At 37.7% G+C, this 18191-nt stretch overlaps 1 protein-coding gene across 1 annotated transcript; it reads right to left on the reverse strand.

The window, feature by feature from the left end:
- Window positions 1-201: 201 nt before the first annotated feature.
- LOC120532190 lies at window positions 202-4249 on the reverse strand. Its single transcript, XM_039758053.1, has 5 exons — window positions 4208-4249; window positions 2048-2238; window positions 1132-1246; window positions 695-1041; window positions 202-385 (listed from the first exon to the last, which is right to left on the reverse strand). The coding sequence occupies exons 2-5, from the start codon at window positions 2235-2237 to the stop codon at window positions 285-287; spliced, it is 753 nt and encodes a 250-aa protein (XP_039613987.1). The 5' UTR covers window position 2238; window positions 4208-4249; the 3' UTR covers window positions 202-284.
- Window positions 4250-18191: the final 13942 nt, after the last annotated feature.

An 18191-nucleotide genomic window follows, 5' to 3' on the forward strand; every position in this document is an offset into this window, starting at 1 on the left:
ATTCTACAGTTTCTTATTTTGCCTATGATTAGCATATAATGTTTAGATTTGGTCTTGTCCTATTATGTACAAAAGAATTAGTAATTGTTTAAAATTATGACACAATCCAAGTGAATATTTTAAGTTAAACAAAACCAGAAAGAGAACAAAGTCTAGCTTTGCAATCCATACCATGTTCTTTTCTTCAAAGCATTGGTTGGTTGTTTCAACCAGGCCTCAAAGTCACCCACTTCCTCCAATGATTGCAAAGGAAACTGGACCTCCTCAGGCATATCAGGTGAGCATTAAATGTTTAGCCGACCAGATAGTGAACTGATCATGACAGCCAATTGTGACAGCTGGTGCTTCACATGTTCAAGCAATGTGAGGATATGAAGATCTGCAGCTGAAAAATAAATACCAGCAAAATATAAAAATGATACTATTCATTTGAATACTTTGAAAAGGCAATGAATCCTACTCTTGCACTTTGGAGCAAACATAACTCTCATATATGTTAAAACAGCATCCTTTGGAACATATAAAATTTAACATCTTAAAAACCAAAACACTAAAAATCAAGGAATATACTGGCACAAAATGAACATGACAACAAATACCATATGGGATTAATAAAGTATCTAACATATAGATATGTTCAAACATGTGTTGAATATGTGAAACAAGTACAATCAATAGTCTGATCATAACTTACCAGTGCAAGGTATTGGTTCTGTTCCACATCGATCCACTCTGTAAGTAGGCTTGAAGAGTTCAGAAGTATTTTTCAGTTTTGGAAGGCTCATGGAAATTTGTTGAGATGTATTTTCAGAGAGCAATAGTGACTGGTAAGGAGGTGGCACCTGAAGCAAAGAATGTGGTGGTGAGCAACAAGGTGGCACAGATGGTAAAGGTGGTGATGGTACCTGAGGTGCAGAATGTGGGGATAACATGCAAGGTCCAGTTGACTGTTGAGGTTTTGAAAATCTTGTCAAGGGAACTTTTGTTTTATTAGCCAAGTCTTCATGTTCACTTTCACAGTCCATGTCACCATAGTAGTGGCTGTTTACAGAAGATTAAATGTGCATATATTACTCAAAACAAACGTTTCATACATTCAATAAAACACATGTGAAGTTGAATCAAACTTACATTAGTTTAGGAGCTCTTTTCACCCTGCCTATATCCTCATCATCATCTGAATCCAATTCTGAAGTTTGACAAATCAAAGACTTCTTCATCCCTTGCCATGCAGACATGTAATCTCCTAAAAGCATTTCAAAAAAGTTAATATCAGGTGATCTTTTAAATCACTACGACCTAGGCCCCATTTACATCTAGCATTCACATATTTTCTTTTTGTAATCGCATCACAGTTTCATAGCATTTAACCAGCAAAGTGAAACTAGGAAAAATTGTAAGAGACCTACGTAAGAAAGTAAGAGTAAATTTCAATTTGGATAAATGTAATCACTAGAGGGCAGCACGGTGGCGCAGTGGGTAGCACTGCTGCCTCGCTGTTAGGAGACCCGGGTTCGTTTCTCAGGTCCTCCCTGCGTGGAGTTTGCATGTTCTCCCCGTGTCTGCGTGGGTTTCCTCCCACAGTCCAAAGACATGCAGGTTAGGTGCATTGGCGATTCTGAATTGTCCCTAGTGTGTGCGTGTGCCCTGCGGTGGGCTGGCAACCTGCCCAGGGTTTATTTCCTGCCTTGCGGCCTGTGTTGGCTGGGATTGGCTGCAGCAGACACCCGCGACCCTGTAGTTAGGATATAGCGGTTTGGATGATGGATGGATAATCACTAGAGTTGCATGTTAGTGAAAGGTGTGAACTAGGCCCTGATTTCTCATGAACACTAGTATGAACGTATAATGGTTGTTGGAAATGAGGCTTGGAGACAGTGAAAAATCACATGATTGCAACATGAAAATAAGGCCTTAGACAAATGTTTGTTGCTTTTCTATTAAAAAAAATTAACATAGCAAGAAATCAATATTTTACAGCAATATTTCTCTGGTGAAAGGGATCAAGTCAGGGACATACGACTCGTATCTTGAACATTGCAATTACCGTAGGACTTTAGTACTCTAACATCATGCTTGGTCCAGTCAGGGCATGGTTCCTCAGCATATCTTGCTGCTTTGTTGAGTCTTTGATTGCTCTTATAATTTGGCCAAAAGGTTGTGCCATCACTGTACCAAGACTGTGGTATAACTGACACAGCTTTTTGTTCATCTAAAAACTGAACTACCAGAAACATCCTGCAAAAGAAAAAAAAGACAATGCTCAAAATAAACATAATATTTACATGTTGCACACAAAATGCATTACCTAAACAGCAGGTGATACCACCTAGCACATCCTCACCCCTCATTTTAATAAAACCAAGAATGCTTTTTTGACTATGGATTAAAGATAAGCTTTGTATGGTAGTTTGCAATGTGCAGCAAGTTTATCCATTAGCCATAGAAAAAAAATGTTTAAATTCCACATTTTAATTTATACAAAAAAAAAAAAAAATTCAAACATTAAATGCTGTTATCTTTACTGTAGACATTAAAACAAAAATAGCCCTGGTGCCCTGTCCTGGATTTGTTCCTGCCTTTGGCCCAATGCTAATTGGAATAGGATCCAGCAGCACATGCAACCCTGGTTTGCATTAAGTAAATAAGAAAATGACAAAAATAGCTACTACCTATCAGCAATAATGCAAGAGGTAATGAAATAAAGACTACTACTGCAGATGATCCTTGCTTAAACAAAACAGATCTACAAACACATTTAGTTAACAGCTTTTTAAACGTGTACCAGGGTTATACAAAAGCCACCACAAATAATAAATGAAATCATTACTGACAGGTAAATGTCTCCATATCACTTAAATTGTCAGTCAGTCAGTCATCTTCTAACACGATGAGCAGTGTTGTGGGGGTTGCTGGAGCCTATCCTGGCTAGTATAGGGTGAAAGGCAGGAACAAACCCTGGATAGTAGGGTGCCAGTGCATTGCAGGGTGAACAGACACACCAACCATACACTAGGGACAATTTATTTTATCCACCTAATCTGCATGTCTGTGTACTGTGGGAGAAAACTGGAGTACCCAGTGGAAACCCATGTAGACAGGGGGGAGAACATGCAAACTGCACAGAGGGAGGACCTGGGATGTGAACCCTGTGGTCTCTTTACTGCGAGGCAGCACTCCTGCCATGCCGCCCTCAGTTAAATTGTAACCTATATCACTTAAATTGTAATATAACAAAAAAGATACTAATAATTTACAAGGATTTTTTTTATTATTTAGCAGAAGCCAGCAAGATACAATATATGTGAATATATATTTACCATTCTAATTTGAATATTCACAACCGTTAACTTTAAAAGGACAGAGAAAATACATGTAATGTACAGATTATGCTTGATAAATGTTGCTAGTTAAAGTATATATCCCCATCAGGATTCTGCTAAAATATTTTAAATAAAAAGACATTAACATTAGTACTTTTTGTATCTAAATTAAAGAAATCGTTTATATATTTTTATCATGTAATTTTTGTACAAATATTAGGAGTGCAACCCGAATCCTAGCACTTTATTAAAGTGAAGAACTCAGAAAAGACTAAATTGTGTAACCTTCCATAAACTAAACCGACACTGAAAAAGTTTAAAACTACCACAGGCGCAGGTTCGTTCAATTAAAAGTGTTTCATGACTGGCGGTTCGCCTAAACCACATTTCCCCGTATTGGCTGGACAAACACCCAACCCTCTTTTCCCAAACGGACGGTCGCGCTCGATTCACTAGTAGGTCCTCTGACATCTCACAAAGCCCAGCGCTTTGACGATTTACTAACGTAACCCTCTCCAGCGGTCACGAAGCCACTTACATGGGAAAACAAAAGGTAGGAAAATAATGATGTCTTAAATCGTTTTTTTTCTCTAGCGTATCTGAAATAAGCCCACGTTTAACACAAAACGTTTAATAAATTATTTTGAACACAGCGCCTATTAACCCTTATTTGGTGGAGCCTAAAATATTCAGCACATGAATTTAACATTGCGGCCTAAATATGTACAAATACTAAAATGATTACAGTGACATGTTAACATAATTCATTACATTTCATCTTAACCTGCTATGATAGCGACACATTAAAAATAATTAGCAGTGCTAACTATATATAAAAAGCATTTGAACTTCTCACAACTGTTAAAAATGAATTTTTGACTCACTTCCTCCAAAAACAATTCCGTTGTCTGTAAATGTTTTCAGACTGCTCGTTGTGGCGCAAAATTTGAGCGAACTCAAAACATAAGCGTGTTACGCTCACGTTAACTTAAGCTCTCGTGGAAAGAGATTGAACTGTCAATTAATCTACATGACGAAATGTGGGCGGATCCATTTGTCCCTCCCACAGAAGCACGAACTGAGCTTGCCGGAATACAGACGGATTTGTTACGGAGTCAAAAAAAGAATGTGACTGCTATACGACTTTGCCATGTTGTGGCCGGATCTGTTCCTGAGTCAGCTGCTGTCGGGGTTCCCTTTTAAAAACCGTGCCACTGCTGCCTAAGCATGACCTGGGAAGGGGCCTTGAGTTTCTTCTCCCACGTCTAGCAAATATAAATTTATATTAATATACTCCTGTTGCGACTTTTTTAGAATAACTAAACTTACACAGTTATGTACAGTCGCCGCAGTTACAAACCAACCCTAGTTTTTGTACTCCTGTGAAAAGTCTCTGACCTGAAAACTGTTTCTCCTGCGTTTATTGAAGATGGCACTCCTCTCCCATGAACAATCTTCTAGTTGCTCCCAAAACAAGCACACCAGCGTCTTCCACCAGTACTAGTCCTTTTAACAACTTAAAATATATTATATACTATTTTTTCTTCTTTATACTTTCCGTAAATGTGCACGTCATTTAATAATAACTTATATTGCTGCTGACTCTATATATTCAAAGTTTCACTAACTTTTCTAATTTCTGTATATCCGGGTCTTCTTCCAGAACCTTCCCCCTTCTCTTTTTTTACTTGAGTCTCAGAGCTCTACCCCACCCCCATTCTCTCACACTCCTTTTTTTTCTTTTCAGTCACAGTGTACCTTTTCCCAAAGCCCACCACTCACAGCAGGCAATTGGATGCCTCTGACCCCCTAACCAATCAGATACATTTTAACCTGTGGCATAACACACACCTACACCCTGGCTAGTTGCAGGTGTCTCTGCTAATGCGGAGTTAAAAATGATGAAAGGGACAGCGTTGAATTAGTTTTGGTAGTCATAAAATCAAACTGGGCTAAATATACTAGCGTATGTGGTCTTTGGGACAGAAAACAACCCAAAGACTCCCTAGCAGTTTTACTATATTGGTGAACTTGTACAGGCATCAGCTAACACTTAAGAATTACACAGGGCAAAGGTCATGGACCCTCCTCTGCAGCCGGGAGAGGTTGTATCTTGTCCAAGATGGACTGTAGTCAGATGCAGCTGTGGCACAAACTGAGTGGGAATCTGTCTCAGGCAAACGTATGGTAGGTCATTGTGTGAATGTAAAATATGCATGTACTACACAACTGAGTTTGTCTCCTTGGTTGAATGAGAAGTGAGTTGCATGCAAGCGCCGAAGTAATGTAAATGTGCATGCATGCGTCATCTCACCAAGTGCAATTCACACTTGTATAAGTATCTACATCTTCTGTACAATTCCTGCCAACTCTCGTGGCTGTGGTTGAGTGTGAACAAACTGTTCCACACACACACACACACAGGTCTTTTGTTTATATATGTCTGATATAAGCAAATGTGCAAGCTTATGCCTATTACAAAACAGCAAGAAACATTTATAGAATCTCTGTATTTAGTTTCTCAAAGGAAAGGACTAGTTAGCATGAACCAGCAACATTCTTCAGTAATTCCATGACTGTTTTTCTCTATGTGAAGAAATACATTCTAAAATTTGTGTGACATTTATTCTTAACTTCCATCTTTATGTAATGTTTAAATAAAATGTTTAATTTTTTGTTCTATCAGAATGTTTTGGATTTTGAGAAGCAAAGATCATGAAAAGTCTGTCTTTAAAAGACATTGCAATAAATAATTTAGTGCAAAATGTGGATTTACAAGCAAAAGTTTGCTAAATTCCCCATTACAATATTTCAGGATAAAAACAAATAAAATGCCAAAGAATAAATGAATAAGGAGACGAAACCAGAACTACTATATTTTTGAATTATTTGCTTTGTTAATAGACTCTTACAAAGTCTTTCTTTTAAAGAATTAAACTTAGAACATGGTCTAAACAATCATTTGTTACTGCATATCATGGCTGCCACGATATCACAAGTTACAGTATGTGCATAAAGGGTAGGTTGCAGTAGTCTGTCAGCTCAGAATTATCCCATGCTGATCTGGTTTTAGTGTGCATTTATGGTAACAAGACTAACATTCAGGTTTAATGCTCTTACAGTGTGCCCCAGAGCTGCAGACTAGCAGCGGACCAAGAATAAAACTAAGTTCAGTTGCTGTGTGCTTCTTTAAGCTGGAGAAGGGGCACAAAGCTGTGTACTATCTTAGACCACCTTGTAAAAATGGAAACCATATTTATTTTTGACTGAAGTATAGCGTGATACTAATCAAATAAATTTAACTCGATGCTACAGAAAAAAAAACAAGCAATGGATGTAAATATTTATGTTGCATAATATAAAAAATAGAAAAATACGGATCAACATACATTTAACGATTAATCTTCAGTAAAATGAAGCAGAGTTTGTGTCTCTAATAAAGAAATTGCTTCACTGCCTATTGGGAAAGTGCACATTGAAAGTTGCTGCCAGTTTCTTCCATACTATATTTTCATGTATATATATATATATATATATATATATATTCATTGTCATGGAGAAACATTTATGGGTTTTAAACAGATCTAATATAAGATATCTCACAATAGGTATTACATAGAATTTGTGCTCTGCTGTGATTATTCTTTATGAAGTATTTTATAAGCTTTGGTAGCTGTTAGATTAATTCTGTTATTAGGAAAAGCTGGATGTATAATGAATGACAAGCATCAACTCTTCTATGTAATCTATGTAATTAGAACATGAGATACAGAGAGAGAATTACATTTTAGAGACGATTATACTAACATGTACTTGTTGTTGTCTTTACTCTTTGAACAGGGATTTCAGGGCTTCAAGTAAATAATGTTTATAATAATGACAGCAATTCTCATTTTGATCTAATGTAGCTTAATCATTGCAATTATATTTTATTAAGTGTACATGAGAGAGGGTGCAATGTTAATTGCCCACTTACAATCGGTAATCAGATGGCTAGCTGAACAAACCAAGGAGTAACACAAGGCCAAAACAAGACTAGCTGCAGATTAGTTAAAATTGGTACTGATTTTGGTTCGATTTTGTTTGTATTCACTAAGACAGCACTTAGAACTGAGGATAACTCCTATTAGTACCGTACTATGTACTATGGTATCCATCCTCTGTTAATACGGTACTATCTAAGGTACATTACAACAGACCCCACATGTCTAACCCCTCTCTGTTATGGTTTAGCCAGGGTTTTGTCTCTGGCTCTTTCTAATTCTTATTTGAATTATTATTTCTGTGTTTCGTTAGATATTATTTTACATATTATGTTAATAATTTTGTTTTTTGATTTTTGTGTTTTGAATATTTAGTCTAATTATTTAGGAATTATATATTATTTTTTTTAATTATATAGTGTTTTCAATTATATACCATGTGTTTTCTGGGTGGAACTTTTGTATGCTGGGCCACTAAAAAAAGAATGTTATAACAACAAACAGACGTTAGTCATTTTTTTAATGCGTTCATTGCATCCTGCCTGGGAATTCTTGTCTATTAACTCATTTTAACACTAGAATTGCCAAATCCTATGAAAAACTCGTAAATCCGGCCCACCTTAAATCCTTTTACACCTCTCTGTCTGTGTCTCTTGTCTTGTAAACATGCCGATCAAGACAAGCAGCAAGCAGCCTACTATTCCATCCCCCCACCGCTGCAGAACTTGCACAAAGTTCTCCCAGCTCATGCCTTGATTATCTGGGAGTGAAGTACTGGAGTTTTAGAGTAGAAATAATAGATTATTATTTGGAACACATGCATTTCATGTGTGTTCCGTTTGTACAATAATCTTTGTAAACACATTGTTAAAACAGAAACATTTTTCATATTTTAGTAATAAATGACAAAATGTAGGCATAAACTGTACAGAGTGGTCCAGATCTTAATTTTGCAGATCCAGATCATCTAGATGACTTTGATTTATGCGGGGACGATTCCAGTTCGCTGGTGAATCTGCCTTATTCGTATCTCACTGTCACTTGAATTTTTTTTTATTCAGTTTTATTGAGTGTTCCTACTCTTGCTGAATTAGTATGCACCTTATGGTTTATGATGTCAAAGCTGCACTGACAAAAAACAGAGACATAGGTATGATACTTGGAATTATTAATTTTATGGCCTGTATAATACATTTCGGAAAACATTGTGGCACGGATGCAACATTATTCATATTGTAACAACTGGTAGTTGAGTATTGAAGTTCTTGGAGCTGAACTTTGCTGCACACTTCCCCCAAGCTATCGGCTAGCGGAATGCCAGCGCCATACACGCAGCTGTACCTAGCTCATTAAGCAGGTGAACACTCGTGTCCCATACACCGCACGACCCCGAGTGTCTCTATAAATAATTGCATAGATGGAATATCTAGCAAGACACAGCTCTGTCCTTTATAACCTCTTTAATAAAGCAGAGAGTCAAAAACAAAACTTAACACATTGCAAGGCCATAGCCAAGATCATTCATAAAGACATCTTTCTCCATGATGGTAACTGTTACACTTTTAAATAACTGGGCTGCAAATGAACCAAACCCACCCAAACTAACTTGACATAAACACATAACATCTCTAATACAAAAGAAATCGACTGCCTTGCTTAATTAAAATAAAAAGTAAACTCTAAAGAAATACCCATAATGCACCAGGCTGTTAGCGCTGACTGCCAGGTCATTACAATATTATTCATATTGATTTGCATAACATCTTGTGGTTGTAATCAGTGATTATGTGTTTTCCCCAATCTTGCCAGTCTACTCATGTTGCTGTATGGTGGTGTTTCTTTTGTACTCCAGGACATGCAGAGGAAAGAATAGTACAGAGAGGTCAGTTCAGTGCTATATGCAGTCATCAAATTCAAATGTTAACAGTTCACACACACGCAATGACCGTCCTTCCTACATTTATGACATGTGTACCTGTTGCAATGTACACACTTTTCTCTATGCTTTGATTCCTATTACATTGAATGGGCACCTGACACTGACTCAGTTTGCTTTCCTGGGGAAAGCGGCTGTCTTGGACCAGAAGCTTGTTGATGTTGCATCCTCCTTTTCTTTTTCCATCACCTATTCTAGAAAGAAGCGACAACGAAGTTCCTCTGAAGGTGAGCCATGAACACTCTTCTTTTCTCAGTGGACCCCATACATGCCTTGCACAGTACATGTGCATGTGCCCAGAGGGGACTGGGCGGTCTCATGGTCTGGAATCCCTGCAGATTTTATTTTTTTTCTCCAGCCGTCTGGAGTTTTTTTTGTTTTTTCTGTCCACCCTGGCCATCGGACCTTACTTATTTTATGTTAATTAATGTTGACTTATTTTATTTTCTTACTGTGTCTTTTATTTTTCTATTCTTCATTTTGTAAAGCACTTTGAGCTACATTTTTTTGTGTGAAAATGTGCTAAATAAATAAATGTAGTTGTTGTTGTTGCATTGATTTCTGCCAGGTCAAGCTTGTTATATTACAAGCAACCAACCACCTGCATGCTCCTGCTTGCACTGAATAAGCTCACGCCTTTTGGTGCATGACGTCAACCCAGCACTGAGAAAAAAAAAAGAGACAGATATATGTGATACATTGGGAGGAAGAAGAACAACGCATTCCAAGAAAAACACCTGCTACCTACTGTCAAATTTGGTGGAGGTTCCATCAAGCTGTGGGGTTGTCTGGCTAGTTCAGGGACTGGGACCCTTGTTAAAGTCAAGGGTAGGATGAATTCAACCCAATATCAACAAATTCTTCAGGATAATGTTCAAGCATCAGTCACAAAGTTGAAGTTACGCAGGGGTTGGATAGTCCAAGACAATGACCCAAAACAGTTCGAAATCTACAAAGGCATTCATGCAGAGGGAGAAGTACAATGTTCTTGAATGGCCATCACAGTCCCCTGACTTGAATATCATCGAAAATCTATGGAATTATTTGAAGCAGACTGTCCATGCTCAGCAGCCATCAAATTTAACTGAACTGGAGAGATTTTGTATGGAAGAATGGTCAAAAATACCTCCATCCAGAATCCAGACACTCATCAAAGGCTATAGGAGGTGTCTAGAGGCTGTTATATTTGCAAAAGGAGGCTCAACTAAGTATTGATGTAATATCTCTGTTGGGGTGCCCAAATTATGTCTAATTTTGTTATGATGCATATTGCATATTTTCTGCTAATCCAATAAACTTAATGTCACTGCTGAAATACTGCTGTTTCCATAAAGCATGTCATATATTAAAAGGGAGTTGCTACTTTGAAAGCTCAGCCAATGATTAGCAAAAATCCAAAAGAATTAAGAGGTGTTCCCAAACTTTTTCATATGACTGTATGCGAGGCAGTAAGGATGGAACAGGGGGACTCTTGATTACAAGTCAGCAGTTCTTACCGCTGTGCCACCGAAACTGTTGTATCATCCTTGAACCTTTTGTGAAAGTGTTTATTTGATCTTTGGACTTCAGGCTTGACACATTATCCAGTTTATGCCTACATTTTGTCATTTATTACTAAAATATGAAAAACATTTCTGTTTTAACAATGTTTTTACAAAGATTATTGTAGAAATGGAACACAAATGAAGTGCATGTGTTTCAAATAATGATCTATTATTTCCACTCTAAAACTCCAGCACTTCACTCCTAGATAATAAAGGCATTAGCTGGCAGAACGTTTGCACGTTCTGCAGCGGTGGGGGGATGGAATTGTAGGCTGCTTACTGCTTGTCTTGATCGGCACATTTACAAGACAAGAGACACTGAAGGAGAGGTGTGAAGGGATTTAAGATGGGCCGGATTTACAAGTTTTTTCATAGGCTTTGGTAATTCTAGGGTTAAAGTGAAAGCAGGCATCTTCCATACTATCCCTTTATAATTTTAAACAATTTTGTCATGACACTTCTTAATCTTTTCTACATTAAACTGAATAGAATCAACTCCTTTAGTCTTTTCTTGTAGCTTATATCCTGTGGTCCCAGAATCAGTCTAGTAGAATGCCTCTGCACATTCTCTGGTGATGGAGGATCTTTTTTGTAGCTGTTGTGATTGACTCCAAACAAAGAAATACAAAACCACTAAATCACCTTGCCCAATACAAAAGTTTTACAATTTAATAGATTAGTTTAAACTGGAAGACAGTTGATAAATTCAAAATTTAAATTGTAAGATGGTGTCAAAAGCACAGTTCAGTAAAATGCACAATTCTAATGGCCAAAAATGAAATGTAAATATCCATGGCTGTCCAGAATGCTAAAAAAGAAAACAAACCAGAATATTTTTTTAAAGAAAAGTAAAAAAGAAAAAAATCAATGGTCACAGTACAAAATCAGAAACCTCAAATTCAGAAAGTACAGTTTTTCTCAATTGCTTTGGTGCATTTCTTGAAGCATAATTTACGTTTGTGCAACAATATCTGCATTTCTGAGAACAATATGTGCAAACTGCAAAACACAGTGTCTTACCTGCAAAAGCAAGTAACTTCCTAAAAATGCTTAGTTTATGCCTTAAAAGCAAATATTTGTGTCAGTCAAACTGTCAGAGCCATCAGAATGACAAACCATTGCACCACTGACCATGAACAAGATGGTCAAAATGCGTGAACATGTTTTCAATATAATTGTTTGATCTGTATTGAAAATTTTGACAAAGAGTTTGGTAATACTGTCTGAAAATCCATAAGGAAACATATTTTCTGTGTCGTGTAACAATTTCTATACTACAAAGTTTCAAATTACTGTGTTTACTGTTGAGGAATTGTTTGCAAGAGACTGGGTATACTGCAAGTAGGATTTTTGGAATATTGTTTGAAAATGCACACATGACTAACATTGTTTCAATGTCTTCAATTTCAATACTACAGTATAAACGTAGTAGAAGTAGTTTTGGGTAAGTTACAAAGTACAAACAGTACTGAGGAGATTGATTGTCAGAGAATGAATTTGATACAGTATTTTTTATATTGTTCTTTACTGTATTGCATAGGAAATTGTTACAGTAACATAGTTAAAAAGAAAAGAATGTCTTTTACAGCAACAAATTGCATAAAGAAAAAAGGGCAAATGAACAGAGGAAACACTCTGTAGAACGTAGTAGTGTGGGCATAGCCGTATGTTTTTTACTCATCCTGATGTTCTTGTCTGTCAGGCCACAGATTTTCATCCACATAACAGCGGATATTCTCTCTAGCAATACAGCGTGGAAAATACCTTCTTGAATGATGGATCCATCCTCTGCAGGAGTCCGTATTTATCTGCTCACATGCTGCATTCATGGCATCCAACAAGCTCAACTGGGTATGTGGCTGATGATCATAAACCTTTCATCTCCAAACTGAAAAACATTTCTCAGTTGCATTAAGGAAGGGGGACTAGAGTGGAAGAAAATCAATGATCATCCTGTTCTGATTAGTAAACCAGTCTCTGATGTTGTGTGGATGATAGAAACTCACATTATCCCAAATGATCACATATTTTGATAGATCATTCTGGATTAGACCCCTTTCATTTTCAGGTATACGATCTCTGTACAGAGTGTCTAAAAAGGTCAGCAGAAGGGGAATATGCATTAGCACACTGTTGTCAGATGGCTGCACACATGGTGATATTTTCTTTCAGCTGGCCTGGAATATCAACAGTAGCTCTGTGACCAATGAGATTCTTGCCATGCCTTCTGCCTTTAGCCACATTAAAGCCTGCCTCATCAACATGAAATTATGAAGTGGTTCCCTCGAGTCCAGATCCATTATACACTATACACCAACAGAAAAAAAAAAATTATAGTACATATTTCACTGTAAAATGTTATTGTGTTTACAGTATTTTGGACAACATATTTCAAATAGATGCAAACCAGTTTAGATTGTCCTTACTTTATTGTATTATGCAGAAATATAACTAAAGTTGTACTGTTTCCTGTAGATTACAGTATTCAAATAAATATTTTACTTGAACATATTGGTAAGGCAGCTCCTTTGCTCTGTCATCATATCTTTCAAATGGGACCTGGTAGATTTATTTCATGCTCATTTGATGTCTTTTCAGCACCCTCTCTGTCAATTGTTGAGACACTTAAAAATGGCATGTTCTCAAATACATTGTTGTCTTCAATCACTGCTCTCTGAATCTCCTGTAGTCGAATGCCATTATTTGCAACCACCATGGCACAAATGGCCCCTTCTTGTTGAACAGTAAAAAGATGCCTTCAACCATCCCTGTGAGGCTTTCCTATTTGGACAGTATTGTAAAATGGAGAAAATACATGCAGTAAATACACTCACCAAATGATTATTAGGAACACCTGTTCAATTTCTCATTAATGCAATTATCTAATCAACCAATCACATGGCAGTTGCTTCAATGCATTTAGGGGTGTGGTCCTGGTCAAGACAATCTCCTGAACTCCAAACTGAATGTCAGAATGGGAAAGAAAGGTGATTTAAGTAATTTTGAGCGTGGCATGGTTGTTGGTGCCAGATGGGCCGGTCTGAATATTTCACAATCTGCTCAGTTACTGGGATTTTCACGCACAACCATTTCTAGGGTTTACAAAGAATGGTGTGAAAAGGGAAAAACATCCAGTATGCGGCAGTCCTGTGGGCGAAAATGCCTTGTTGATGCTAGAGGTCAGAGGAGAATGGGCCGACTGATTCAAGCTGATAGAAGAGCAACTTTGACTGAAATAACCACCGAGGTATGCAGCAAAGCATTTGTGAAGCCACAACACGCACAACCTTGAGGCGGATGGGCTACAACAGCAGAAGACCCCACCGGGTACCACTCATCTCCACTACAAATAGGAAAAAGAGGCTACAATTTGCACAAGCTCACCAAAATTGGACAGTTGAAGACTGGAAAAATGTTGCCTGGTTTGATGAGTCTCGATTTCTGTTGAGACATTCAAATGGTAGAGTCAGAATTTGGCGTAAACAGAATGAGAACATGGATCCATCATGCCTTGTTACCACTATGCAGGCTGGTGGTGGTGGTGTAATGGTGTGGGGGATGTTTTCTTGGCACACTTTAGGCCCCTTAGTGCCAATTGGGCATCGTTTAAATGCCACGGGCTACCTGAGCATTGTTTCTGACCATGTCCATCCCTTCATGACCACCATGTACCCATCCTCTGATGTCTACTTCCAGCAGGATAATGCACCATGTCATAAAGCTTGAATCATTTCAAATTGGTTTCTCAAACATGACAATAAGTTCACTGTACTAAAATGGCCCCCACAGTCACCAGATCTCAACCAAATAGAGCATCTTTGGGATGTGGTGGAACGGGAGCTTCGTGCCCTGGATGTGCATCCCACAAATCTCCATCAACTGCAAGATGCTATCCTATCAATATGGGCCAACATTTCTAAAGGTGAAAGGGGGTCAAACACCGTATTAGTATGGTGTTCCTAATAATCCTTTAGGTGAGTGTATACTAGTGTACAATACAGCATCAACTATGTAATGAAAATATACAGAAAAGCATGTTACTGCAAACTCTGTACTTTGAAGATTTACAATATACATTTTTTACATTACAGTACCCATCCGTTCTCCCGATGACATATTTGTATGATTGAGGACACAGTAGTTTGCCCAATATTTGGCTGTACTGTTTGACCAGCCTCAGCCATTGTGAGACCATGATTGACAATGTGGTCCACAATGGTGACCCTTATTTAATCAGGAACAGCCCTGTGTACTCCGCCTCCTCTTCCTCTATTTTGTCTCCTTATTCTTCCACCCTGCATCCTAACTCGCCTTCTTCAAGGTTGTTGCACCTGTTCATTAGCTTGTGGTTGGTCCATTACCATGTAGGAAAATGTTTCAGTAACCTGTGTTATTCTTGGTATATATATAAGCTACAGTAAAATTGAAGGCTCTCGGAATTCACCTCTGAGCAATTGTAGAGAATTGGTCAATCGTTGGTAAAGCTAATGCCTCATGATTATAGGTTAAGAGTCACCTGAGACCAGTTACTCAATACTGTTGTAAATTTCAGATTTACCAAATACATAAATAAATATGCTAGACAGATTATGACAACTAATTAATCATTTTTGCACAGAATGACTAAAGCAATGGAATAATGAGTAGATGTTTTGAGTGGAAGGACTAATTAACAGAGAACGAGCATAACGCATTTTGACTGAGATGACAAAAGCAAATGAGAATGTAAAAAACAGCAGACAATTGTACACAATCAGTTTCATGGTTGTAAAAAGCATTTGCTATTTGTTCAAAACAATGCAAATCTGCTGTTATGATGTGCACAACTAATAAGCAGATATGAAGTTTGAACAAGTAGTTTTGAGAATTTCAATTCTAATCTGAGAAATGCACCAAAGAAATTGAGGAAAACTGTAAGTCATAATCTAGACAATCTAAAACATTAAAATTAACCTTCAATAAGGAGGCTTTAAAATACTGCAATGTAGCTAAATTGCATTTCATTTTTATTTTATTTCCTCTGACTAATATCAATATGCATCACCTTTTCTTTGAACCTCTTCAAACTGCCTGTTCTTCTCCATCTATTAGCATTTCTGAGTTCCTGTTACACTCTTGGTTTTAGGTGCTTGTAAGCTTTACAGGAAGTCTATGTGTAGTTTGTCTTACATACATTAAATAGGCCATTATTTTCCTTTTACAATTTTCTTTTTAATTCCTTACTCATTCATTGAAGATTTTTTTAAAGTTTACTATTGTTTGTAAATTTTGGAATGTGTATATCATACAGTGTAACAAGTGAAAAATAAAAGTCTACGATTATTTCCATGCTAAAAAGCTAAGAAGTTAAAAAAAAGTTTTGGATGTATAACCTTCATCAGGGCTGCAACTGAAAAGGAAAGAGCATATAACTTACAGTATATATAGGTGGGGAAGGAAGGAACAACGTCAGCACACATGCAAGGTGAGAGTAGGTGAGAAAAAATTTTCATTAGAGAAGGTGAAGAGAGAGATTAAAAAGTTGGTTGGTCAATAAGACCTGGAGAAATATGACCACCCTGATCCCAGGGTGAAATTGAGCTTAATTTCTGTTTTTCTTTGAAACATGTCTTTAAAGCCCCATGAAACAACACAAACAATGAGATCAGTATAGCTATAATGAATGGAGGTGAAGTGTTTTATAACAGGTCTCTGTAAGGTCTTTGATCTTAACGGCTCGAGTGTTCACACCCTATAGCAGTCTGCTAGCCATCTTCCTATTTCATCTATGTAGATGACTGGATATCTTCTGCAAGAAATGCAGTAAATAGGATTTTTAGGCAAGCAAGAGGCTTGTTGTTTAATATTGAATTTACCAGAGTGCCAGATACAAGGGTGTTGTTGGTGATGCATTTGCAAGTTATACAGCAGTTCATGTTACAGTTCAGACTGCCTGGTGAGGAATGTGGCTGTCTGCTGTGAAGTGAACTGAGAATGAGAAGTTTGAATAGGTTTGTTGTTCGAGAGAAGGAGATCATGAGAAGGTTAGGTAAAAGGATGGTGCAGAAGGATCAGTCTGCAAAATTGGGAAAACATCAAAACAGAAAGCATTTATCCTGGATCCTGGACTCAGCACCTGTTGAATTCCTGTCTAAAGGCAATGAGACCTTCATCAGGGGGATTGACTATGTACAAAGAGGTGATATACATGATAATGATAAACCAGTCACAATCATGAAACTGAAAACTGTCAAACAACTGGGGAACACAGTATCTTTTAAATATGAAGGGAGACCTTTAGATAGTTGCAAACAAGCAATAGGACACCTGGGATTGTCTGGTTTGTGGATTTTGGGGAGAAAGTAAAACTGAGATACCTGTGGGTTTTCAACAATGAGGCATTGGGAGGCAACTTCTTTCTGCAGATGGGAAGAGAAATGGTTGAACTTACCTTACACTGGTTATCATCTCTTGAATCTTTTGTGACGGGGAAGATAAGTGGTTGTATGATAGAGCTGTTTTGAAGGTTCTGAAATATAAAGGTCCTTCTGCCAGACTAACACTGCACATTCTCTGCAAATTTGACAACAATAGCATCTTAATGCTGTATAATATGTAATGTCTGAAGTTCACTTTTGGTAAGTTTGAACTTGAGTTTGTTGGGATAACATTATAAAGAATTTCGTTTGAACACAGATTGATGAAATCAACAAGTACAAAATGGGTTGTGGATTGCAGCAGCGCCACGGTTTCCTACAGGGCACAATGGGTATTGTAGTTCTGTGACTCATCCCTGTTGGGTGCCATGGGTGCTGCAAAGGCATGCTGCAGGGACTGGGGAGCCCTACTTAGTGAGGCTTCAGCCTTACCCAGGAGTGCTCCCAGGCCTAGCCTTTAGGTACTTCTGGGCATCACTTAAAAGGAGTTACCTGCCTTTATTCTGGGAGCCAGAGTCGGGAGGTGGAGAACAAAGATTGCCAGAGGAGTGTAGGTGGAAGACTGAGAGAAGAAAAGAAAGAAGAGAAGTACTGTGTGCTGTTACATTGTGCTGTATTGGTGCTTAATTGTCCTTTATACTGTGCCACCTGGTAGAACAACTGGGAGGAGTTTCCCATGGTTTACCAGAATGACTTTGGGTGTCCAGTGCTTCTTACTTCTTTCACGTTTCTAACTCCTGGTTGTCAACTGAGTGTTGGTATTATGATTGTATTTCTCTTACACTTTCAATGCCTTTGTCTGACTGTGTAACTTGATCACTGTCCCACAATGAGTTGAAGGCAGGAATCAAATCAACAATTTTGTAGCTTAAAGTCAAATGTCTTGGCTGCTACAGCACACTGACTGGGGGACAATTAACTGTTAAAATCTTCATATCAGGTACTGGTTTGTATCTTCAAACCTTACTACTTCTATTAATAGATTAAGG

Source organism: Polypterus senegalus, chromosome 7 (genome assembly GCF_016835505.1).
Source record: "Polypterus senegalus isolate Bchr_013 chromosome 7, ASM1683550v1, whole genome shotgun sequence".
Taxonomy (NCBI): Eukaryota; Metazoa; Chordata; class Cladistia; order Polypteriformes; family Polypteridae; genus Polypterus; species Polypterus senegalus.

What these genes read in the sequence shown, in the direction of transcription:
- LOC120532190 (XM_039758053.1), bottom strand. Translation starts at nt 2,237, where the DNA reads ATGTTTCTGGTAGTTCAGTTTTTAGATGAACAAAAAGCTGTGTCAGTT. An exon ending in TAGAGTACTAAAGTCCTACG is followed by an intron (nt 1,247 to 2,047) that starts GTAATTGCAATG and finishes AAATGCTTTTAG; the next exon opens with GAGATTACATGTCTGCATGG. An exon ending in AGAACCAATACCTTGCACTG is followed by an intron (nt 386 to 694) that starts GTAAGTTATGAT and finishes TTTATTTTTCAG; the next exon opens with CTGCAGATCTTCATATCCTC.